The sequence below is a fragment of the Sebastes umbrosus genome, chromosome 4 (genome assembly GCF_015220745.1).
Source record: "Sebastes umbrosus isolate fSebUmb1 chromosome 4, fSebUmb1.pri, whole genome shotgun sequence".
NCBI classification, from domain to species: Eukaryota; Metazoa; Chordata; class Actinopteri; order Perciformes; family Sebastidae; genus Sebastes; species Sebastes umbrosus.
This window is the reverse complement of record NC_051272.1, coordinates 18848364-18874263: the sequence shown is the minus strand read 5'-3', so window position 1 is coordinate 18874263 and position 25900 is coordinate 18848364. Positions and strand designations below refer to the sequence as shown.

The 25900-nt window shown below is 39.2% G+C and overlaps 1 protein-coding gene and 1 long non-coding RNA gene across 2 annotated transcripts; one reads left to right on the top strand and one right to left on the bottom strand.

The window, feature by feature from the left end:
• Positions 1–399: 399 nt before the first annotated feature.
• Positions 400–24241, top strand: LOC119487341 (mucin-2-like). Its single transcript, XM_037768140.1, has 43 exons — positions 400–1040; positions 1130–1244; positions 2251–2341; positions 2435–2562; positions 3008–3224; positions 3660–3785; positions 3878–3992; positions 4086–4236; positions 4329–4442; positions 4539–4608; positions 4713–4850; positions 5178–5342; positions 5510–5604; positions 5687–5813; positions 5942–6197; positions 7595–7647; positions 7772–7875; positions 8634–8785; positions 8904–9042; positions 10359–10469; positions 10593–10772; positions 11151–11390; positions 11490–11646; positions 12989–13117; positions 13326–18953; positions 19070–19251; positions 19342–19516; positions 19627–19874; positions 20052–20235; positions 20320–20530; positions 20643–20818; positions 20980–21049; positions 21246–21346; positions 21427–21458; positions 21544–21721; positions 21822–21926; positions 22019–22059; positions 22208–22333; positions 22440–22538; positions 22661–22789; positions 22894–22933; positions 23636–23759; positions 23893–24241. Exons 1-43 carry the CDS (start codon positions 871–873, stop codon positions 24101–24103), a joined length of 11403 nt encoding a protein of 3800 aa, XP_037624068.1. The 5' UTR covers positions 400–870; the 3' UTR covers positions 24104–24241.
• LOC119487388 lies at positions 20907–23627 on the bottom strand. The gene is made up of 3 exons (XR_005206698.1): positions 23383–23627; positions 22886–22978; positions 20907–21037 (listed from the first exon to the last, which is right to left on the bottom strand). It is a non-coding gene; the product is annotated as an uncharacterized LOC119487388 (long non-coding RNA).
• Positions 24242–25900: the final 1659 nt, after the last annotated feature.

The window sequence follows — 25900 nt, the reverse complement described above, 5'->3', positions numbered from 1 at the left end:
ACTGCTTATCCTGTGCAGCGTTGCGTGCTCAAGCATCTCCCAGCTGACACTGGACGTCACGGGGTTGGACAATAATCCCATAATAAAAAAATATATATTTTTATTTCCTGTTTAATAACACAATTCTCTTATGAAGATACCATGGCTGATAAGTTCTCATCACTCAATTAAACAGTTTAGTTTTACTGAAATCTGTCACAGCGTGGCATCCCCGTCTCTGTGACACTGCAAATTTCATCCAGAAGTAATTACTCATTAAAGAATAAGTTTAATATAATAAAAGGAGCACACTGTCAACACAACTGTTTTTATTGCAGCCCATTCCTCTAGGAATAGAATAATCTTAATCAGTATGCATATTTGTTCAATCAAGCGATGAGGATGTAGGAATGATTATATTGGACTTGTGAAAGGCGTCAGACGTCCACTCAGCACATGTTCCCCGTGTCTTGGCAATAAAACTTCACTTCCAACTCACACAGAAGGCGTGAGCAAAAAAAAGTGCAATCTCAATATAAAGGGCTGTCTAGTGCAGTGTGACCATTACCTGCTCTGACAGTGAGCCCACATTGGTAACAATGAGGTGGAAGTGCGTGTGGTTGTGTGTCCTTGCTTTGTCTGTTGCCAGTGTCAGCGATGTCCAAGCCAGACTGGGTAAGACTCTATACTGCGTGGATGGATCATTCTTCTTTATTTATACATACAAATGAATAACGTATTGCACATATTCTTTCCAATATCAGTCATGTAGAGCATTTAATATCTGGTTTCTAATCTTCCCCAGTTCCGAACCATGTCAGCAGCATCTGCAGCACATGGGGCAGAGAGCACTTTAAGACGTTTGACGGCGATGTGTACCAGTTCCCCGGCATGTGCGAGTACAACCTGGTCTCCGACTGCCACGAGACCTACCGGGAGTTCTCCGTGCACATGAAGAGGAAGAACAAAGATGGAAACCCTACAGTCAGTCACGTGCTGGTCACCATCGATGACCTTTTATTCTACCTCACCAAGGACATGATCACTGTGAACGACCTCCCGTAAGTAAAACACCATATATCCGGTGAAATTAACTTCACTTTTCTATGATATTTATGCATTAGAATGAAAAAATATCTCTTTTTCCCAGTGTCAACACGCCATACTACGAAGCAGGGGTGCAAGTGGAAAAAAATGCTGTGTACATCAAGCTCCAATCTAAAATCGGCATCACTGTCGTGTGGAACGGTGACGATGCAGTCATGGTATGATGCACCACAGGCAGAGATATATCTACACAGCTCTCCTTAAAGTGTCTTGTATGAAGCACATAGACTTTAAGGAGTGTATCGTAATACAATTTTTGTTGTTATGATGATTCTTTTTTTGAATCTGAGATTGAAACACATTTTTCTACAGTCATGTTGAGTGTTGCCAGATTGGGCTTGTTTCTGCCCAATTGGGCTACTTTTGATTTGCGCTGGGAAAAATAGCATTGGGCTGGTAGATGAAATTTGGGCTGCCAACATTTGGTGGGGTTTTGGAAATATTATAAAAACAGTATCACCAAACAAGCTGTAATTTTATGGTCAAAAATAGAGATACGAAATTCAGTAAACTCCGTTGTGTCCACTCTCTCATATTATTGACTCATTTAATTTGAGAGATATTTGATTGACATGAGTTGTATTCAATCGTCGTTAGGGATAAGGGAGGACCTACTTAACTTGACGTCATCATCTTTGACATTGACGAGACAATTTGTGTATTTGGTTGTTTGACTGCACTCTTTGTGGGTTGCGTTAGCCTATATATATAACATTTTATCTTTGGATATTTGATGCAGATATGAGGCTGAAACTGTATGTTATGTGTTTTTTATTGCACATAAATGCAAAGTTATGATTTGGGCTGTTTTTAATTGAATTGGGTGGGATTTAAGTTGGGATTGGGCTGGAAACTGGCAATGTTTATATATGTTTCTTATGGATAGTAGTTGTATGAATTCCTATGGTTCCCAGAAGAAATTAATTACACAAACTCGTCTTTCAGTCAATTATCTTCCTATATTGAGTTATACTTGACAAATACATGAAATACAGTAGTGTTAATGAAATGATATCAATGGTATCAAATCACATTATGTATTCCATTCATGTCATTTTATGAGGCAGTTACAATTCACTGTTTTTTTTGTTTGCTTTTCAATTTTTAAAGTGTTATTTAAATTGTGAAAGAAAACACTTGTTCTAACCTCTTGCTGTGTTGTAGGTGGAACTGGATACTGATTATGCAAATCGTACTTGTGGACTTTGTGGAGACTTCAATGGTGTTTCTGTCCAAAACGAGTTCATTCATAATGGTATATATGGTTATTCACTCTATGTATGAATGTATATCTACATTCATACATTGTATCTTTGATATTTGACCATATAATTATAATCAAATACAGGTCGCAAAATCAGTCCCATTGAGTTTGGCAACAAACAGAAAGTCCATCGTCCAAATGATGATTGTGAGGACCCGTACGAAGAGGAAGATGAGTCACAGGAGGCTGTGCTGGATTCATGCAAGGAGTTTGTGAGTTTATTACCACCTAGTGTTCGCAATAGTGATATTTGGCAATATGCACAGGTAACATGTGCAGATTGTGATTTGTTCATTTGAATTTTCTTATACAGAACAGAACATTGGGCAATGACATATGATACAATATCAATACATATGCATCCTCCCAAAATATAGGAAGATCAGCAAGTCATAGCTGATTCATGAAGCCTAATGACAAAAAAGAAAGAAAAATGAAAACAAAAATAATAATATATTTTTTTAAATGATTAACTACTTGCAGAAACCAAAACAAAATTAAGTAAACAAGGATTTAAAAAAATATAATTAAATTAAAAGAAAGAGAGACAACAAAAATGGTTCTGAGCGTGGAATGATTACTAAAAAATAAATATATGGTTATCTTAGTCAGGTAGCATTTGCAACAGAGTAACTTTGTCTTTTCTTTTCCTGTTAGCAAACCATCTGTAACCAGATGCTACGTTCAAAGTCCTGGAGCTCCTGCACCAACCTGATAAACCCTGAACCATACATCCAGGCCTGTGTGAAGGACATGTGCGGCTGCACCAACAGTACAAACGACTTCTGTGTCTGCAGCACACTGTCTGAGTTCTCTCGACAGTGTTCCCATGCAGGAGGGCAGCCTCCCAACTGGAGGACACCTCAGTTCTGTGGTAACGTTTTGCATTCTCTTTTCTGTTTTATTATCATCTGTATATTTTATGCGGTGCGGGGATGGAGAGAAGCACTGAAATCAGCTGAGTGAAAAGCAACTCATTTTAACAGATTTTTTAAGAAAAAGGTACTGTGTTTATGTCTGAAAATTATACTTTCTCATGTAGCTCTAGCATGTGAGGATTAATTATATTCTATCAGGAAAAAATATTAAAAATTACAATTAAAAGCTACATAAAGAATGGACAGATATGTCTAGTTTTCTGACTGACTTTAATAGTAATTGATGCGGTTTTAAATGTAGCAGAAACACATTAATGCAGTTAAAACTATATAAGTGCAAGTAAAATATGTACACCCTTGATATACTATTGAATAATTCACACAAACTCACACCTACCTGAATTTATTTCAACTGTATCTTATCTTCACAGCTAAACAGTGCCCATACAACATGGTTTATGAAGAGAGCGGCTCCCCTTGCATGGATACATGCACACTCCTAGACACAAGTTCACTGTGTGAGGACCACAAAATCGATGGCTGCTTCTGTCCTCCTGGTTAGTGCTCTTCACTTTTTATTACCCTTAAACATCCTTCCAGATTTCATCTTCCTAGTCTGTGAATGTGAATGTTCATGTGTCTTCTTCAGGAACCGTGTTTGATGATATTTCCATGAGAGGGTGTATCGCTCAATCTGAATGTCAGTGCAAGCACAACAAAATCTATAACTCCGGTGAGGTTTACCGACAGGACAGAGTGGAATGGTATGTCAATGGTATTTCATCAACATAATATTTCATCTGGTCTCCTTAATCGTGTATTTTTATTGTTAACTTAAATGATTTGGGTTGTTTCAGTACATGTGTCGAGGGTAGATGGGCTTGTAAGAGCCTTCAAACACCAGCTACATGTGCAGTTGAAGAGGGTTCACATGTAACTACCTTTGATGGGAAAGCTTACACCTTCCATGGAGACTGTTACTACACCCTCGCCAAAGTGGAAAGCAAGGTGAATGAGCCATAGCTTTGTATATTTAAATAGCAGAAAATATACTGTATAATGAGCAGGTGTAATAATTGCTCTCACTCTTTTTATTTCAGGGTCATGCAAGTCCAAAGTTTACCATCCTGGTTCAGTTGGTGCCATGCGCAAATCAAGAGTCTGACACTTGTCTTAAGAGCCTTAAAATCCTGCTGAACAATGACAGAAACAATGTGAGTTAAAGTCTGTCAATAAAGAGGATTGTAGTTATTTATAAATTCGCACTGATATCTGTAAACACTCAAATGATCGATTCTGTTTTTATTCAGGTATTGATGTTCACCTCTGATGGCACAGTAAAGCAGAATATGCAGACCGTCAGCTTGCCGTACCACACAGGTAGGTCAGGCAATAAGAAACCATGAATGAAACATGTTACTGTCATCTCTCATTCATGCAATGACATCAAAAAATTATCTTTTTGTATATGTCTCTATCCAAAGGTGATGTCGACATATTCCATGCTTCATCCTTCCACATCATGCTCCAGACCAGTTTTGGGTTGCAAATTCAGATCCAGCATGTGCCTGTAATGCAAGTCTACGTCAGCCTGGACCAAAGCTACAGAGCAAAGACACGTGGTGAGTTTTACATTTGTCTCAACATGAAGCATTGACATCATCAAAACGTATGTCATAATACAGTACATTTACAATAACAATAAATGAAACGCCCACGACACAAATGTGCATGATGATATTTGGTAGTACTCTTATTTTGCCCCCTTCCTGACAAGCTAACATGACAGGGTACCAATAGATTCATTAGGTTTTTCTAGTTTCATATGATGCCAGTATCCTGACTCTAGCTTTAAGACTGGGCCCACTGCAACCTCTTAAAGACAGTAATGTTGGCCGGCGATCCCGCTGGTCTCGGAGAGTTAATTCTAAAATATGTGTTTTCTTCAGGTTTATGCGGGAACTACAACATGGTCCTGTTTGATGACATGAAGACTCCTCAGGGCATCGTGGAGGGAACAGCAGCAACGTTTGTTAACTCCTGGAAGGCTAACCTCATGTGCCGAGACAGAGAGGAAAGACTTGAGGACCCCTGTTCCCTCAGTGTTGAAAACGGTAAAAGCACTGGTTGATTATTATTCAACTGTTTATCACATGTTTTTTTGTCTGTGTATTTCTTAGATGAATTCTCAGCTTTGAACACTTATTTCCAGTATGTTGTGTTTAAGGCAATGAGACAGTTCAACAGAATTGTAGAAAATAAAAGGTTATTGTTCCTCCAGAGTGGTACGCTAAACACTGGTGCGCCTTGCTACTGAGTCCAGAAGGCCCCTTTGCGCAGTGCCGTTCAGTGGTGGATCCTGAGATATACTACAAGGTACTGCAAAACTCTTTGTCTTCCATTGAATTACATTTTGATGGGACTATAATTCTCTAAAAGTGTTTGTTGTCTTCTGCAGCGGTGTACGTACGCTAGCTGTAACTGTGAGAAGAGTGAGGACTGCCTGTGTGCCGTCTTCTCCTCCTACGCTCGGGCTTGTGCTTCCAAGGGAGTCTTCTCGACAGACTGGAGAGCGAATGTGTGCGGTGAGGATTTCATTCATTATGTTGTGATAAAGTTGAGTGATGATTTCTGGAGTTTGATTAACATCCTGCCTTTCATTAGTCAGTCATAAAATTATGAATTAACCATTCTCACATTGTGCACAAAACAGATAAATACACAAGCAACTGCCCAGCGTCTCAGATCTTCTCTTACAAGCATCAGAGATGCCAGCTGACGTGCAGATCACTGAGCACAAGGCAGCAAAGTTGCACTTCTGACTTCTTGCCTGTGGATGGCTGCTCCTGCTCTGAGGGTTCCTACCTAAATGAACACGGCATCTGCGTCCCCGTGGAAAAATGTCCATGCTACCACAACGAAGTGTACATCAAGTCAGGAAAGTCCATCAACGTCAGAGACGAGCACTGGTGAGTCAGCTGTTTGACATTGGACTTCAGTTATCCGAGACTAAGCAGGATTGTAATGCCTGCAGTATATAAGATTCAATGGTAACACTTTATTACAACCATCATTTATAAATGGTGAATTGATAGTTAATTAAAATTAGTTAATAGTTATTTCACTGTTAACAAACAACAAAATGATAATTAATAATGTTTACTAATTATTAACAATGACATTATTTATTATTCCAACAGTTTACTATTGCACACATTAAAACATTTTATATATAAGTATTTGTTAATGATTAAGATATTATTTGTATTTGCATTTGCATGATAGATGTTTGTAACACTTTGTTAATGGTTACTGGTAATGTCTATTATCATATTATTTGGATGGCTATTATATAATTGCAACTGATGATTATAATACCTTGTTGAATGGTTAATAAATTCTTTGTAAAGTGTCTATAAATGTTATTTAGATAGACAGTTAATACTTAGTTAATGGTTAATAAGATTTTTATAGTTTATAAATGTTTTACAAACGATTTCTTAAAGGTTCACAAATCATTAAGTAATCACTAACAAATATTGAATATATAAAATGTTATAATGTGTGCAACAATAAATTGTTAAAAGATAGTTTGCTAATCTAATCAGAATGTAATTGTTATCACCTCTTAACAGCTATGATACAATATACTGTATAATTTATAAACTAATTATTTCATAATTCACAAACTAATGATAAAACAACATTAATTATAGTATTACTAATAATTAGTAAGCATTATTAATTATCATTTCATTGTTTAACAGGAAAATAACTATTAACTAAGTTTAATTAACTATCAATTTACCATCTATAAATGATGGTTATTATAGTTTATTAAGGTTATTAAGTGTTGCCAATTTAAAGATAGGGTTGACGATGTTGGAAAGCTAGCATAATTTGAAAATAGCATCGCCTCAGGATGTCTAAACCCTTCCAATGCAATGCCCCCCACACACATGACAAGTAACCGCGACAGTGCCACTTTTGGTTGAGTTTTCTCTTCCATTCTTCAGTAAACTTGCGGCGGCGACGCGCTTCATTTCAGGCTGGTGCACGGCAAGGGCAGAGTACGAGCAGGGAGGCAGGGAGGCATCTGATTGGTTCTTTCCAAGCGGACCGCGAGGCAGTGATTAGTAGACGTTTTACAGGATTACAGCAGCTACAGATGACGGCTCTTTTCTGGTCCTTTTTCAGAGCTCATAAGTAATGGATCACTGTCGGGGTGTAAAGACCATTTCAACCAATATAACAAATAGTGTATACTGGATAACATCGTCAACCCTGCCTTTAATTAAACAAAATTGTTAGATTTCAAGTACCTTTGTGTTGCATTTCATCTTATATCTTTGGTGTCTTTCTCTAGTGTGTGTACCAATGGAGTGCTTCATTGCCATTCTTGGAGAGTTCGCACATCAAGTACGTTATTTGTTTTTTAACCACAACACAAGCATTTCGTTGATACTGATTCTGATCTGGTTGATAATTGTTACTTGTTGTATTATACTTATGTATAATAAATCAGTTTCTTCTTCTGTTACAGTGTGCCGGGCTCCAAAAGAGTTCTTCAACTGCTCTGCTGCGGGCTCAGGGGATCTGGGACTGCACTGCGCTCGAACTTGTTTAAATCTGAACAGCGATGATTGTGTGAGCTCTCAGTCTCAAATATTTGCATCTAAATCTCCTGGATTTAAAGGAACAGTGTGTCACATTTCGGGGGCTCTATTAGCATAACTGGAATATAATATTCATAACTATATTTTCATTAGTGTATAATCACCTGAAACTAAGATTCATTGCGTTTTGTTAGCTTAGAATGAGCCCTTCATATCTACATATCTTCTTCACGGAGTCATGTTTCTACATTAGTCCAGAACGGACAAACCAAACACTGGCTCTAGAGAGAGACTTTCACGTCTTAACATTACGTGAAAGCCACCGTAGTTCTCCGACATGCTTGTGAAACTGCAGAAACATGAGCCACAGAGTGCTAAAATGTGGTACCGCCGTGGTACCTTCCGTTGCTGCTAAAGTAGCAACGAAAGACAGACGTCTGACTGCCTTACCATAATAACGCTACTTTTACTTTAGATGGCCTCTGAGCAAGGCGAACGGCGTTACCATAGTTTTGTACTTGGCGGCTCATGTTATCGCAGTCTTGGAAAGGGAGGAGTGAGCAGAGGGGTACTCAGGTGGTTGCAATCTGCAACTCCACCACTAGATGCCGCCAAATCATACGCACTGCACCTTTAATGGTGGACAGTATGTTACGTGGACGTTGTACCACACAGTGTATAGTTACACTAGTTTCTACTGTAGTATCTAGAGAGTATTGAACAGTGATTTCTAATAGTATTAGTAAAGTTTTCTCATTTTCTATCACTGTTGTCTCTCCATCTTCCCAGGAATCCACAGAGTGTGAATCTGGGTGTCGGTGTCCAGGTGGCCTCCTTGAGGATGGCAAAGGTTCCTGTGTGAAAGAAAATGAATGTCCATGTCAGCACGATGGGCAAATTTATGCCCTTGGATCACAAATCCCTGACCATTGCAACACCTGGTATGACGTTGTTTTAAAATCAGACGTATAATACAGCATAAATATCATATTTTCTTGCATGTTTTACTTGATTGTAATATTCAAAACCCTGTATTATATTTAACCATTTCTGATCTAGTACCTGCAAAAGTGGAACCTGGGAGTGCAGTGAGAAAAAATGTCCACAAACTTGCGTTATCTATGGGAGTGGTCACTACAATACATTTGATAAGCGAACATATGGGTTCAATGGACATTGTGAATATGTTGCTGTTAAGGTAAACAAAGCATGTAAATATCATCCAAATATCTGGCTGTGTTTGAAATCACTCCCTTCTTCACTCCTTCACTACTACCACTAATAATGGACACTCAATAGTGAGCAGTAAATTGAGATGTCATACACTTACTTATCATCATTTTTTGTCCTCACTGACAGCTGTTGAGTCACTCAACTGTAATTTTCACATTCAGAATTCGGGCACTCAAATAAAATGGCAGACAGTAAATGCAGTGCACTATGTTGTTCGTAGGGAGTGATTTCAGACAAAGCCGAGAGTTTTGCTTAACTTATAATGTTCTATAAGGCTTCATCTCTGAAAGTCACAGATATGACATTTATAAAATTCTAATTTATTGCTAATCTTGAACATCAAAGTTGAAAGACTTAAAGCTGCAGTGGGTAGAATTGCAGCAAATATGATTAAAAAAAGTTATTTTTATAAAACGGCCACTATATCCTGACAGTAGTGCATGAGACAGGCAATCTGAAAAAAAATCATGTGTCTGTGTCCTCCAGTGTGGTCAAACTAGGCAGCGCTGATCAAATATGAATCAATATTCTGTTGCTGTACTGCATATTTCTGGCCTCAAATGTTTTCAGAAACATCTTGTAGTGTACTGTTTAGCTGTAAAATGAGAACGTTTGTGACCCGGCAGTCATGTTGAGATCAGTTGAGGAAATACCAAGCACCGCCCACCAGCCGGAGCAAACTTTCTAATTTTTCAGCTAAACCGTGCACTACAAGATGTTTATAAAAACATTTGAGGCGAGAAATAGGCATTACAGTAACAGAATATTAATTCATATTTGATCAGCACTGCCTAGTTTGACAGTTTGATCAGCGTTCATCGTTGAATGAACAGCCAATAGGAACGCTCTCTCTGAAATGACCTGTGATTGGTCAAAGATAGATTTTTTAAAGCCTGAAAACAGAGCCATGGGGAGGTGCAGAAGTCTAGTTTTCTCTCAGAACAACTTGAATTACAATATGCTGAATGGTTATTATGGAATTTTTGCCCAATGATGCTAAAAACATTCTGCCTACTGCAGGTTTAACATTTGATTTACTTACATTCACTTTAAGATGACTGCTTGTCATAATGAGAAATATGACTGAAAAATGCAGATAACTATATGATCTTGCTCTCCTGGGGATCAATTACACTTTTATTTCATGTTCTAGCTTTTCTTTAACAATCTTAAAGTATTATGGACTAGTAAAGGCCAAGCTGAAGTTTGATTTGATCACTGGTCACTGTCTATTATAAAGGAAACATGCAAAATGTTTAATGAATCTTTCTCTCTCTTAAGAACAAATGTGGCAATAAAACAGTGCAGGACAACTTTGGAATTATCACAGAAAATGTACCATGTGGATCTACAGGCACCACATGCTCCAAAACTGTCAGGATCCAACTGGGGGTAAGACCTCATACCGACACCTGATATTGAACACAATAAAAAAAAATACATGATGTCATATACGTATCTAACTGCAGTTTTTACATTACAATGAAAGCAACAAAAATCTCCTTAACATTACAGCGAAAGGAAATCAAACTATTCAAGGGTAAATATGAAGAGTCGGACCTGGGACAAGGCGCTGAGATTGAGTACAGAATAAGGAAGGTTGGCTTGTATGTGGTGATAGAATCTGCCATTGGACTGTCAGTGATGTGGGATGGCAAAACAACTGTTCGCGTCATACTGGAACCACAGCACAGCGTGAGTGACAGTAATTGTTTAAAATAATAATGACTGAAATCTGTTACAGTAAAAGTTTAGAGCTAGAGTTTTGATATGATGTACCTTTTTTGTCATCTGTAGTCTAGCTGTCTTTGTGGACCATTTTCTTACACCTCTTATAAACCTTTGGACAATAATTGTAGTGATGTACAGTATATTAACATGGCTGAAAACGTCTTTATTACAATTATTACAATATTCATAACATATGAAGTAATTACCTCAGTACTTTGTCAACATAATGTAAGTATATTAATGCCTGGAAAATGCATGTTCCTTCTAATACCAAAGAGTATTGATATGGAATATTATCTTAATGTGAAAGAAGTCACTGACTCCTTTTGTTTGGCCATACAGGGAGAGGTGTGTGGCCTGTGTGGAGATTTTGATGGCGATGGGGAGAACGACTTCACCACCCAGGGTAATCTGGCAGTGAGCAATCCATTAGAATTTGCAAACAGCTGGAAGGTGTCAAGCCAGTGCCCAGATGTAGATATGAATGTTAACCCTTGTGTATTAAAACCCAACCGACATCACTGGGCAAAGATGATGTGCAGCATTATAACTGGAAAAACGTTTCATGACTGCCACAAAAAGGTAATGTCACATTTCTTTCTAATTTATCATTATTGTGATTGTTGAAAACATTGAACACATTTTTAAAAATCTATCATATATATTTTGATAACTGAACAGGTAGCTCCCGGTCCATTTTATGAAAACTGTGTGAAAGACTCCTGTGCCTGCGACACTGGAGGAGACTGCGAGTGTTTCTGCTCGGCAGTCGCAGCTTATGCTCAAGCTTGTAATGAGGCTTCTGTCTGTGTTGCATGGAGAACCCCAGAAATCTGTCGTAAGTAAACAACAAATTTACCCTCAGATTAAACTGAGGTTTTTCAGCCTTTTCTGGTGTTTTTAGATCCAAAATGTCTTAGAGTATATGAGTATGGTTTGCTATTCGTTTCTTTTTTGACAGGGCATCTAGTATTTCACCCTGTTTATTTATATTATATATTTAATATGTAAATGGACACCAAATGTAATTAAAGCTGATGTATATTACAGAGACTATAGACCATTCCACAGTTGAAAATGTAAATGTGTCCCAGTTTATTTCTGTTTATTTTCGGTCTATTGACCGTTTCAACGGAATTGCATTGCGAGGCAACAGCTCGGGTCCATGTTTACTTCCTGTCAACTCATGTCATTCACATAGGCTCCGACCGAAATCACATACTATGCACTAATGTTACATATCCAAAATGTATACTATCGTTCAACATACTTTTGTGTGAATAAACGGTAGTATGTATCTTTTCGGACGTACTGAGCAGTAATTTACGTCGTCACTTCCTGAGAGCCTCGTTGCGAGTTGGAGACGTGTAACCATGGTAACCCTTGCCAACCTCATGTGACCAAAATGACGATTTGTGAGAATCAAAGTCTGAATTGCTTTAAAATATATATTATTAAGTGTTATTGATGTTATAGAGCTATCCGTCAACGTCCGTTATGAATGTTGTCGTCACTACCGCATTGCATTGTTGGATATTTATGCCGCCGTAGTGTCCAGCGTTGCATACTGTAATATTTCACCAGAAATAGTATGCAATTCACATACCATTGGTTTCATACTAAGGTTTTGGACATACTAAAATATCTCACATACTGTTTTAGCGTACTAAATAGCATGTTAGTAGGAAATTTCAGACGCAACCTTATACTGCAACAGGAAATATATTGGGACACATTTGGAATGTTTACATTTACAAGTGTGAAATGATCTCTTTGGACATAGTGGATGTTTCACAAAGAGTATATTTTTAAAGACTACAATGATTTATGTACATGATGCCTTTGAGTGAGTTTACATAAAACTAGATGCAGGGGCGACCCGATAGCCGAGTGGTTAGGGCGCATACCACATGGTCGCTAATGCCCTGAGCTGCAAGTGCCCTGTTTGATTCCTGGCTAGCCGGACCGTTTGCTCCATGTCATCTCCTTACTCTCTTTCCTGTCTCTCTCCAATATCACTATAAAGAAAAAAAAAAGAAAGAAAAAATTCAATCCTCAGGCCTAAAAGAAATATAATGCAAGAATATATCAGGTGATGTTTAAGTTTGAGGTCTCTTTGACTGAATGACACATTAACATTTTATGTAAAACATAACATACCCTGTATCTTTTCTTCCTAGCTGTCTTTTGCGATTATTACAACAGACCAGATGAATGCAAGTGGCACTACAACCCTTGCCACAAACCTTGCTACAAGACCTGTCTGAATCCAAAAGAAAACTGTAGCAAACCTTTACCCAACCTGGAAGGTAACCATACCTTTGATTAATGTGTTAGTTAAAATGTTAAATGTTGAACTGATCCAATTTTGCTTACCTTATGTGGCAAAATAAGAAAAAAAGAGATTCAAAGACCACCTGGCCAGCTACAGTGTCCAATATAAACAAAAAAAACAATAAGGATAACAATGCTTTCACTGTCAAAAAATAACTTGTGTTTTATGCTGTGATTGCACAGGCTGTTACCCTGTATGCCCAGATGATAAGCCCATATTTGATGAGGAGACCGGGATGTGTGTGGAAGAGTGTGGCTGCTTTTACAACAACACTAGATACGATGAAGATGAAGTAATTTACAATGTGACTGACAATATGGGACTGTGTTACTATGCAATATGCAAGAATTCAACAGTGATATATGGAAATGAATCTTGCCATGGCTCAACAACGACAACAACTGTTTCCACCACTACACTTGTAACACCAACTGAATTTACTACTACAACTGAACCACCAACCACGACAACAATATCTACTACCACAACAAGTGAACCTACTACTACAACTGAAACACCAACCACGACAACAATATTTACTACCACAACAACTGAACCCACTACTACAACTGAACCTCTAGACACGACGACACCATTTAAAACCCCAACACCGTGTCTTCCAGAGTGTGAGTGGTCAGAGTGGTATGATGTGCATAACCCACGAGTGGACCAAAGTGACTGGGAAACATATGAAAACATCACAAATAGTGGTAAACAAATATGTGAAAATCGCAAAGAAATTGAGTGTAGATCAACAGATTATCCCAACAAACCCTTCAATGACTTTGTGAGCCAGACTGGCCAAGTTGTTACTTGTGATCTGGGAGAGGGTTTAATATGTAGAAAAGAGGACCAGAACAGACCTCCACGAAAGTGTTTCAACTATAAGATCAGAGTATGTTGTGAGGTATGTTTTACCACAGCCCCACCAACCACAACAACAGAATCCACTTCTACAACTGAAACACCAACCACGACAACAATATCTACTACCACAACAGCTGAACCCACTACTACAACTGAAACACCAACCACAACAACAATATCTACTACCACAACAGCTGAACCCACTACTACAACTGAAACACCAACCACAACAACAATATCTACTACCACAACAGCTGAACCCACTACTACAACTGAAACACCAACCACAACAACAATATCTACTACCACAACAGCTGAACCCACTACTACAACTGAAACACCAACCACAACAACAACAAGTGAACCCACTACTACAACTGAAACACCAACCACAACAACAATATCTACTACCACAACAACTGAGTCCACTACTACAACTGAAACACCAACCACAACAACAACAACAACTGAACCCACTACTACAACTGAACCACCGACCACAACAACAATATCTACTACCACAACAACTGAATCCACTACTACAACTGAAACACCAACCACCATAACAACAACAACAACTGAACCCACTACTACAACTGAAACACCAACCACAACCACAACAAGTGAACCTACTACTACAATTGAAACACCAACCACGACAACAATATCTACTACCACAACAACTGAACCCACTACTACAACTGAAACATCAACCACAACAACTGAAACCACTACTACAACTGAAACACCAACCACAACCACAACAAGTGAACCTACTACTACAACTGAAACACCAACCACGACAACAATATTTACTACCACAACAACTGAACCCACTACTACAACTGAACCTCTAGACACGACGACACCATTTAAAACCCCAACACCGTGTCTTCCAGAGTGTGAGTGGTCAGAGTGGTATGATGTGCATAACCCACGAGTGGACCAAAGTGACTGGGAAACATATGAAAACATCACAAATAGTGGTAAACAAATATGTGAAAATCGCAAAGAAATTGAGTGTAGATCAACAGATTATCCCAACAAACCCTTCAATGACTTTGTGAGCCAGACTGGCCAAGTTGTTACTTGTGATCTGGGAGAGGGTTTAATATGTAGAAAAGAGGACCAGAACAGACCTCCACGAAAGTGTTTCAACTATAAGATCAGAGTATGTTGTGAGGTATGTTTTACCACAGCCCCACCAACCACAACAACAGAATCCACTTCTACAACTGAAACACCAACCACGACAACAATATCTACTACCACAACAACTGAACCCACTACTACAACTGAAACACCAACCACGACAACAATATCTACTACCACAACAGCTGAACCCACTACTACAACTGAAACACCAACCACAACAACAATATCTACTACCACAACAGCTGAACCCACTACTACAACTGAAACACCAACCACAACAACAATATCTACTACCACAACAGCTGAACCCACTACTACAACTGAAACACCAACCACAACAACAACAAGTGAACCCACTACTACAACTGAAACACCAACCACGACAACAATATCTACTACCACAACAACTGAATCCACTACTACAACTGAAACACCAACCACAACCACAACAACAACTGAACACACTACTACAGCTGAACCACCGACCACAACAACAATATCTACTACCACAACAACTGAATCCACTACTACAACTGAAACACCAACCACAACAACAACAACAATTGAACCCACTACTACAACTGAACCACCGACCACAACAACAATATCTACTACCACAACAACTGAACCCACTACTACAACTGAAACATCAACCACAACAACTGAAACCACTACTACAACTGAAACACCAACCACAACCACAACAAGTGAACCTACTACTACAACTGAAACACCAACCACGACAACAATATTTACTACCACAACAACTGAACCCACTACTACAACTGAACCTCTAGACACGACGACACCATTTAAAACCCCAACACCGTGTCTTCCAGAGTGTGAGTGGTCAGAGTGGTATGATGTGCATAACCCACGAGTGGACCAAAGTGACTGGGAAACATATGAAAACATCACAAATAGTGGTAAACAAATATGTGAAAATCGCAAAGAAATTGAGTGTAGATCAACAGATTATCCCAACAAACCCTTCAATGACTTTGTGAGCCAGACTGGCCAAGTTGTTACTTGTGATCTGGGAGAGGGTTTAATATGTAGAAAAGAGGACCAGAACAGACCTCCACGAAAGTGTTTCAACTATAAGATCAGAGTATGTTGTGAGGTATGTTTTACCACAGCCCCGCCAACCACAACAACAGAATCCACTTCTACAACTGAAACACCAACCACGACAACAATATCTACTACCACAACAACTGAACCCACTACTACAACTGAAACACCAACCACGACAACAATATCTACTACCACAACAGCTGAACCCACTACTACAACTGAAACACCAACCACAACAACAATATCTACTACCACAACAGCTGAACCCACTACTACAACTGAAACACCAACCACAACAACAACAAGTGAACCCACTACTACAACTGAAACACCAACCACGACAACAATATCTACTACCACAACAACTGAATCCACTACTACAACTGAAACACCAACCACAACCACAACAACAACTGAACACACTACTACAGCTGAACCACCAACCACAACAACAATATCTACTACCACAACAACTGAATCCACTACTACAACTGAAACACCAACCACAACAACAACAACAATTGAACCCACTACTACAACTGAACCACCGACCACAACAACAATATCTACTACCACAACAACTGAACCCACTACTACAACTGAAACATCAACCACAACAACTGAAACCACTACTACAACTGAAACACCAACCACAACCACAACAAGTGAACCTACTACTACAACTGAAACACCAACCACGACAACAATATTTACTACCACAACAACTGAACCCACTACTACAACTGAACCTCTAGACACGACGACACCATTTAAAACCCCAACACCGTGTCTTCCAGAGTGTGAGTGGTCAGAGTGGTATGATGTGCATAACCCACGAGTGGACCAAAGTGACTGGGAAACATATGAAAACATCACAAATAGTGGTAAACAAATATGTGAAAATCGCAAAGAAATTGAGTGTAGATCAACAGATTATCCCAACAAACCCTTCAATGACTTTGTGAGCCAGACTGGCCAAGTTGTTACTTGTGATCTGGGAGAGGGTTTAATATGTAGAAAAGAGGACCAGAACAGACCTCCACGAAAGTGTTTCAACTATAAGATCAGAGTATGTTGTGAGGTATGTTTTACCACAGCCCCGCCAACCACAACAACAGAATCCACTTCTACAACTGAAACACCAACCACGACAACAATATCTACTACCACAACAACTGAACCCACTACTACAACTGAAACACCAACCACGACAACAATATCTACTACCACAACAACTGAACCCACTACTACAACTGAAACACCAACCACAACAACAATATCTACTACCATAACAACTGAACCCACTACTACAACTGAAACACCAACCACAACAACAATATCTACTACCACAACAGCTGAACCCACTACTACAACTGAAACACCAACCACAACAACAACAAGTGAACCCACTACTACAACTGAAACACCAACCACGACAACAATATCTACTACCACAACAACTGAATCCACTACTACAACTGAAACACCAACCACAACCACAACAACAACTGAACACACTACTACAGCTGAACCACCGACCACAACAACAATATCTACTACCACAACAACTGAATCCACTACTACAACTGAAACACCAACCACAACAACAACAACAATTGAACCCACTACTACAACTGAACCACCGACCACAACAACAATATCTACTACCACAACAACTGAATCCACTACTACAACTGAAACACCAACCACAACAACAACAACAATTGAACCCACTACTACAACTGAACCACCGACCACAACAACAATATCTACTACCACAACAACTGAATCCACTACTACAACTGAAACACCAACCACCACAACAACAACAACAACTGAACCCACTACTACAACTGAAACACCAACCACAACCACAACAGGTGAACCTACTACTACAACTGAAACACCAACCACGACAACAATATCTACAACCACAACAACTGAGCCCACTACTACAACTGAAACACCAACCACAACCACAACATCTGAACCCACTACTACAACTGAAACACCAACCACAACCACAACAAGTAAACCTACTACTACAACTGAAACACCAACCACAACCACAACAAGTAAACCTACTACTACAACTGAAACACCAACCACAACCACAACAAGTGAACCTACTACTACAACTGAAACACCAACCACAACAACAATATCTACTACCACAACAACTGAACCCACTACTACAACTGAAACACCAACCACAACCACAACATCTGAACCCACTACTACAACTGAAACACCAACCACAACCACAACAAGTAAACCTACTACTACAACTGAAACACCAACCACAACCACAACAAGTAAACCTACTACTACAACTGAAACACCAACCACAACCACAACAAGTGAACCTACTACTACAACTGAAACACCAACCACAACAACAATATCTACTACCACAACAACTGAACCCACTACTACAACTGAAACACCAACCACAACCACAACATCTGAACCCACTACTACAACTGAAACACCAACCACAACCACAACAAGTGAACCTACTACTACAACTGAAACACCAACCACAACAACAATATCTACTACCATAACAAGTGAACCTACTACTACAACCGAAACACCAACCACAACAACAACAACAATATCTACTACCACAACAACTGAACCTACTACTACAGCTGTCACTTCCACTACAAAATGCTTCTGTATAGTTAATGGCAAGCATCATGAGCCAGGTAAGAAAAAAAATACAATTATCTTTTTGACAGTGACAAACTACATGAGATCTAAAATTTTGTTTCAAGGTTTACCACTGTTTAATGTAGTCTTCATCATTTTTCCTCACCTTCAGGGAGTATCATCATAAATATGGAACACATTGGATCAGGTGTATGTCTCACAATGAACTGTTCTGATATTTGTGAGATTCAAAACAAAACTGAACTTTGCGGGAGCACGCCCACGCCCACGCCCACGCCCACGCCCACACCCACACCCACAACTCCTCCAGGCTGCCCTGATTGGGATGTAGCAGTAAGAATCTTAATGTATCTAGCACATTGGAATATTTACTTGTATTTATTGCAAAATACTGATTTCCCCCTTTTTTTCTCTTTACAACAGCAAAATGAGACCTTCTTTTTGTGCAACTGCACCATGGCCAAATGCATTGAGAACAATACAATTGAAATAGTTCCATACGAATGTCCACCACTTAAGAACATCACCTGTACCAATGGAGGGGAACCAGTTCTTGTGTGGGATGAGTACCGCTGCTGCCAGTATTACGCTTGTGACTGTAAGCCATTCTGTGGTTAAAAGGATGCACGACATATTTATTGACTAACGTGTTTCTCTTTTAATATAAATTTTACATTTTGAACTGGTTTTTTTTCTTTGTTTCTTTAGGTGTATGTGAAGGTTGGGGAGATCCTCATTACCACACATTTGATCGATCCTACTACAGTTATCAAGGAAACTGTACTTATGTCTTGATGGAAGAGATAAATCCAAAATATAACTTGAACATTTATATTGACAATGTCCTTTGTGATCCCACTCAAGATGTTTCTTGTCCGCGATCGATAGTTGTATCATACAAAACGGAAGTTATCACACTCATAAATCATAACCTTCTTGGAGCAGCACAGTTGGAGGTAAAACAATATATGGTCATATGAAAGTTTTATTGGATGTTCTGAAAAACTAGGACTAACTCTCAGTAGATAATTACTGTCAATGTAGATGGAATAGCAACTATGGATCCTTTTGTCATAGTATATTAAATTCTATCTTGTTATATAGTATATTCACTTTTTTCCCTGTACATGTAGGCGCTGAAAAATGGAGTACGTCTGAAACTACCTTATCGGCAACATGATGTTAAAATCTTGGATTCTGGCATTAACTTGGTTTTGGAGATCCCTCGCCTAAAAGTGGTCATTAGATTTGGAATAACTGGCTTTAATGTCTTCCTTCCATATCAAAACTTTGGCAATAACACACAGGGCCACTGTGGTAAGAATATATCTCTAACCAGTGTCCATTTTGGTAAATCATTTGTTTGAAGTAATATTAACTGTTTTGTGACTCTACCGTCAGGAACATGCAATAACAACCAGGCTGATGACTGTATGTTGCCTGGAGGCCAGCTGATAGAAAATTGTGCCATCATGGCCGACTATTGGCCTGCAAAACACATTTACCAACCAAACTGCCATATACCATCTGTACTGCCCACCGATGTACCTGAACCTCCACCAACCTTAACTCCATGCAAGCCAGACTCCATATGTCACCTCCTTAAGAGCAGGTAGACATTATCTTATCTATTGTAGTAGTTCACATTTGTCCCCAAAAGTTTGACATATTGCAGTTAAAACACAATTTTTATCTGTGTTTTTGTTTGTGTTTTACTTTCACAGTCTCTTTGCAGCGTGCCATCCCTTTGTCTCTCCTGACAATTTCTACCAAGGTTGTGTTTTTGATAGCTGCCATGTTACCAACCCGGCAGTGGAGTGCACAAGTTTGCAGACGTATGCTGCTGCCTGTGCTCAGGCTGGGGTTTGTCTGCACTGGAGGAACCACACCAAGCTGTGTGGTAAGTAACCCCTCAGTATTTTACTGTAAATGCTGGGATCAGTGGAATCAGGAGGGACAAATCATCACGATTGAACAGGCTCCTAGACATTTTATTGTATACAGTAGGTAAGCAGAACGTATTTTAAAAATAACTAATTCAGTTCTTTTCTTCACTAACAGCAAGTGACTGCCCGCCCAACAAAGTTTACAAGCCATGTGGTCCTGTGGAACCGCCAACCTGTGAAGACAAGTGAGTTTAATAAAAAATTAAGTGTATTCATTTTACAGTTCATTGTCCTGAGACAAAGATCATAATGGATAGTGGGAATAGATATTTATTGTTAACAACATAGCGGCAATAAGTATAGTAGAATACAGTGTATTAGATTAACTGTTTTAGAGATCTGAAAGGAATAACATAAACTAACTGTTCTTCAATATTACAGTCCTACTGAGCCAACCATGAACTACACTACTGAGGGCTGCTTTTGTCCTGATGGGATGAAACTCTTCAACACAGAATCTGGCGTATGTGTTGATAAATGTGGTGAGTGTAATATGTATTTTCAAGTCTTATCATTGGGCTGAATATATCGTATCAATCACAAAGTGCTCATTTTCCATCAGGATGTCTTGATCCTGAGGGCATTCCTCGTGAGGTGAGTCCTTATTCATGTTCAGTTAAAGTCTTGACCTGTGTTTTTTTACTTGCAATTAAGTCACAACTGTGGTTTATTCCTTTAGTTTAATGAGAAGTTTGAGTACAAATGCCAAAACTGCATCTGTGAGGAGTCCACCAAGACTGTGACTTGCAAGCCCAAGGACTGCCCAACAACATCTATAACAAACTGCACTGGTCCTGGGTTTGTCCTCGTCAACCAAACTAATCCGTCAGACCCCTGCTGTTCTATCTTTGTTTGCCGTAAGACATTACGTCCTCCAGAGTTGTCATAATGCCATACATTGATAATGATCTTGATGGCTGCTAACTATTTACTATCACCCTTTTATCATCTCAACAGAATGTCACAGCAACAATTGCCCAGCCATCGACCCGGACTGTCCGCCAGGATTTAAACCAATTGTTAGTGTTCCTGAGGGAATGTGCTGTCCAGCACGTAAATGTGGTGAGCTCATTAATTCATGGCTTGAATTTAAATAACACCTAATGACGGTAGTGACACCTTTATGTAATTCCAATCGCCTTACTCTTTTCTAGAGCCTAAAAGAGTTTGTGTCCACAAAAACAATGAATACCAGGTAAATAAGAAATGGAAATATATAATAATTGTGTGTATATATATATATATATATATAATTTGTTTATATATCACTTTTGTCATTAAATGATTTCTTTGCATAAGTTCTGCACGGCTAAGTATGAATATATTTCTTCTTTATCTGCTAGCCTGGCTCTGCAGTTCCTGGACCTCCATGTCAGGATTGTACCTGTACCAATAAGTTGGACCCCAATGCTGATGGTCTATTTAAGATAGAATGCGAGTTTCAGAAATGTCATAAAAGCTGTGACTTGGTAAGAGAAATTAAACCCATTATTAGTTGTTTTTCTAAGAACATGTTTTCTGGGAAAGTGAACTTGTAAAACTGGACTTGGAGACTGACTTCCCCCTTTTTCTCAGGGATATGAGTACCAGGAAACTGCTTCAGATGTGTGCTGTGGGAAGTGTGTGCAAACACACTGTGTCGTCAGTGTTGATGACATCATTCAGCTCTTGAAGGTAGGTTGAATCATCTCTGTTGGCTGTGACTCCACATGATAATGTTTAATAGCCTAAAGTACCTCAGTATTTTGATATATGTCTTGTGTGTCTGTGTGTCCATCCTTTTCACTACTCTCCAGCCAGGAGATACCTGGTCACCACCTGAGAACAAGTGTCTGCATTACACCTGTATTAAGGTCGGTGACACTTTAACAACGTTCAATTCACACATTGTCTGCCCACCGTTCCAGCAGAGCAACTGCCAACCTGTAAGTATCATTTATCACTTTCACCAAATTAATATGGATTGTCTGTGAGAGAACATAATATGTATAAAACTAAATGTGTTGATGTTGTGAATTTACCTCCTCAGGGCACAATTCAGACTGCCGCAAATGGCTGTTGTAAGATTTGTGAGTATGACATTGTCTTAACTTTTGGGTAGAAGGTGCTTAAACCTGCAGTGGGTAGGAATGGAGTAAATATGATTAAAAAAAAGTTATTTTTATAAAACGGTCACTATATCCTAACAGTAGTGCATGAGACAGGTAATCTGAAAAAAAAATCATGTGCCTCTGTGTCCTCCGGTGCTCCTTACGGCATCTGCAAGATTTCACAGACCGGAGGAAAACAACCAATCAGAGCCGAGCTGGAGTCTGCCGTCTCTGAGCAGCTGTCAATCACTCACAAACTCCGATCAAATGGTCAAACTAGGCAACTAGATCAAATATGAATCAATATTCTGTTACTGTGATGCCTATTTCTTGCCTCATATGTTTTCAGAAACATCTTGTAGTGTACTGTTTATCTGTAAAATGAGAAAGTTTAGTGAGAAAAAATTAAAAGACGATTAAAAACTTACATACAGTCCCTTTAACAATGGATAAAACTGGAGTAGACCTGTGGAAAGACCTGTGATTGGTCAAAGTCTCCCGTCACGGGTTAGATTATTTAAAGCCTGAAAACAGAGCCATGAGGAGGTGCAGAAGTCTAGTTATATCTCAGAACACTTGAATTACGATATGCTGAAAGGTTATTATGGAATGATGCCAAAAACATTCTGCCTACTGCAGGTTTAAATGAAAACAATCTAATTGTGCATCTCTTTTAAAAAGGTGTGGAGAAGGAGAGGGCCTGCAAGCTATTACCCATGAAAACACATGTTATGCACAATGGCTGTCAGTCTTACCAGGAGGTAGATATGCCGTATTGTGAAGGAACCTGCAACACTTTCACCATGTAAGATATCACTAATGTTTTTCATTCCTCTAGATATTCACAAACCCATTAAGATGTGTGAATTCAAACATGTTTAGGTTTAATTTGTGCAGATTTTGAGTTTACTTATCAATCCTGCCTCTGCTTTCTTCAGGTACTCAGCAGCAGCAGCTGCTATGGAGCATTCTTGCTCCTGCTGCAGGGAGAAACGCTCCAGCAATCGCACAGTTGACTTGCATTGTCTCAATGGAGATGTGGTGCCCTACTCATACGTCCATGTGGAGGAGTGTAGCTGTGGCCACTCACTCTGCACCGAACCTGCTGCACAACCTGCTCGCAAGAGGCGAAGCTCCAAACAGGTGTAATAAAAACATCACACTAATGGATGTGGGATGTGAAAGTTTCTTCCCATATTGTCTTAACAATCATTACATCTCTTACAAAGCAATCGCCATTGTAGAGAGACTATTTACCAGTTAATCAAATAAAAATATGCAACTCTGTTTATGTCTCATCTCCATTATTGTTTTGTGTGTGCAAACGTTTATTGTTTGCTTATTGTTTCTGTGTTTTGCTGTTTGTTGTTACTTAGGCACTTGTTTTTATAATCATGATTATCAGTTTAAAAAAATTAAATGTATCCAAAAAGACATGTTATTAATTTCACACAGACCCAAAAGATAAATCGTATGTGGTCCTTCACAAAGGAAAGTAAACTATAATTTTGTATCAAATAAAACATGGTTTGCAAACTGAACAATAGAACTGAGTACAGCAGGATCAAGCATCTTAACTGCATTCGGTGGAGTAGACAAAGTGAATATCGGGCGAGACGATTGGAGCTCTGAACTGAAGCTCCAGCCTGGACAGCCCGTGTGTCAGCGTGAGAGTGCAGTCCAAGGTGCTGAAATGGAGAGGGGTCAGTAATGTCAGCCCTCTGTCTCTGCGTGTGTTTGATGCATCTGCATTAATATGACAGTGTTTGTTAGTGTGGATAAAGATCTCTGCTTTTTGAGGGAGCTCTCAGTGAATCTAAGCAGTTGTGAGGATTCTGCCGGAAAAAAGATACATGATCATTAAAATTTAGTTAAATCATTATTACCCATAAGGAGGAGGTTGGGGTGGTGGAGGGAGCTGAGGCAGCAAACAGCGTTGGTGAGCTGTCAGCAGTAATAGTGAGAAGTGTCAGGTGATTATGCTGTGCATCTGCCTGAGCACGATTGGGCTTAACTCAGCCATGAATGAGCCAATGTTTAAAACAGTTTATGCCAAAAAGTTGGTGTCTGATCCATATATAAACAGATCAGCAAAACAGCACTGGTGACAAGCATAACATCAGAAACCAGAGTGGTGCATAGAAACAACACAACAGACATAACTGTTGATTCATTAAACAAATATTGATGTTTGGAAAGGTAATTTCCACTATCTATGAATCCTGGACTCCATAATGTTTTTCCCCCACAAAGTTCAGACTGACATATTTGTATCTTTGAAAACTTTGGGGTCTCCACTAGAATAGAGTGCTACAGGAATGAGTCCTAAAACCAAGGCCTATGGAAAGGAGGCTGGGTCACGGGTGGACATGGGTCTTGGGGTATGGGGTATAACACATGCGCAGTGTAACTGAAGCTGCAGTCGTGCGTTGCGATTGGCTCAATTTCGGCGAGTGCAGAACACAAGCTAAAGAGATTTTAACATTTTATTCTACAACAATAAATACCCCACTCGTGAATTTTGAAGCTTTGATGCGTCTTTATAAAGACGGTTGCTAACAAGTGGCTAAATAAGACTACTAAACGTCATCACGCCGACTCGTCCGCCTTTACAGCCTCGTTGTGTATAGTCGCGTTCATGCGACCAGGTTGTAGTTCGTTACGTTAGCTTTTACTTGCATTCACGCTTCAAAAATCATAAAAGCGGTGTTCATTTGTGGAGATTATCTGGCTGAACAAAACGTGTAAGTATCATAAACGTGTGTTTGCCACAGAGCTCATTTTCTGCAATAATCCAAAAGCCAATGGAAAAATCCCATTGGCTTTTTGTGGAGGGAACCAGGGCGATGCTAACTTCCTGGTTGGCCTACAAAAATATGTCATCCCTGCAGCACTTCCTGTTCCTATCCATATCTACCTGGTCTATTTTTGTGCTGCTGTAATGCT

Excerpts from the sequence above, each read along its gene's own strand:
- LOC119487341 (XM_037768140.1), top strand. The coding sequence starts at position 871 with ATGTGCGAGTACAACCTGGTCTCCGACTGCCACGAGACCTACCGGGAG. Across the intron at positions 5,814-5,941 it reads CTGGAGAGCGAATGTGTGCG|ATAAATACACAAGCAACTGC; the intron begins GTGAGGATTTCA and ends TGCACAAAACAG. Across the intron at positions 13,118-13,325 it reads ACCTTTACCCAACCTGGAAG|GCTGTTACCCTGTATGCCCA; the intron begins GTAACCATACCT and ends GTGATTGCACAG.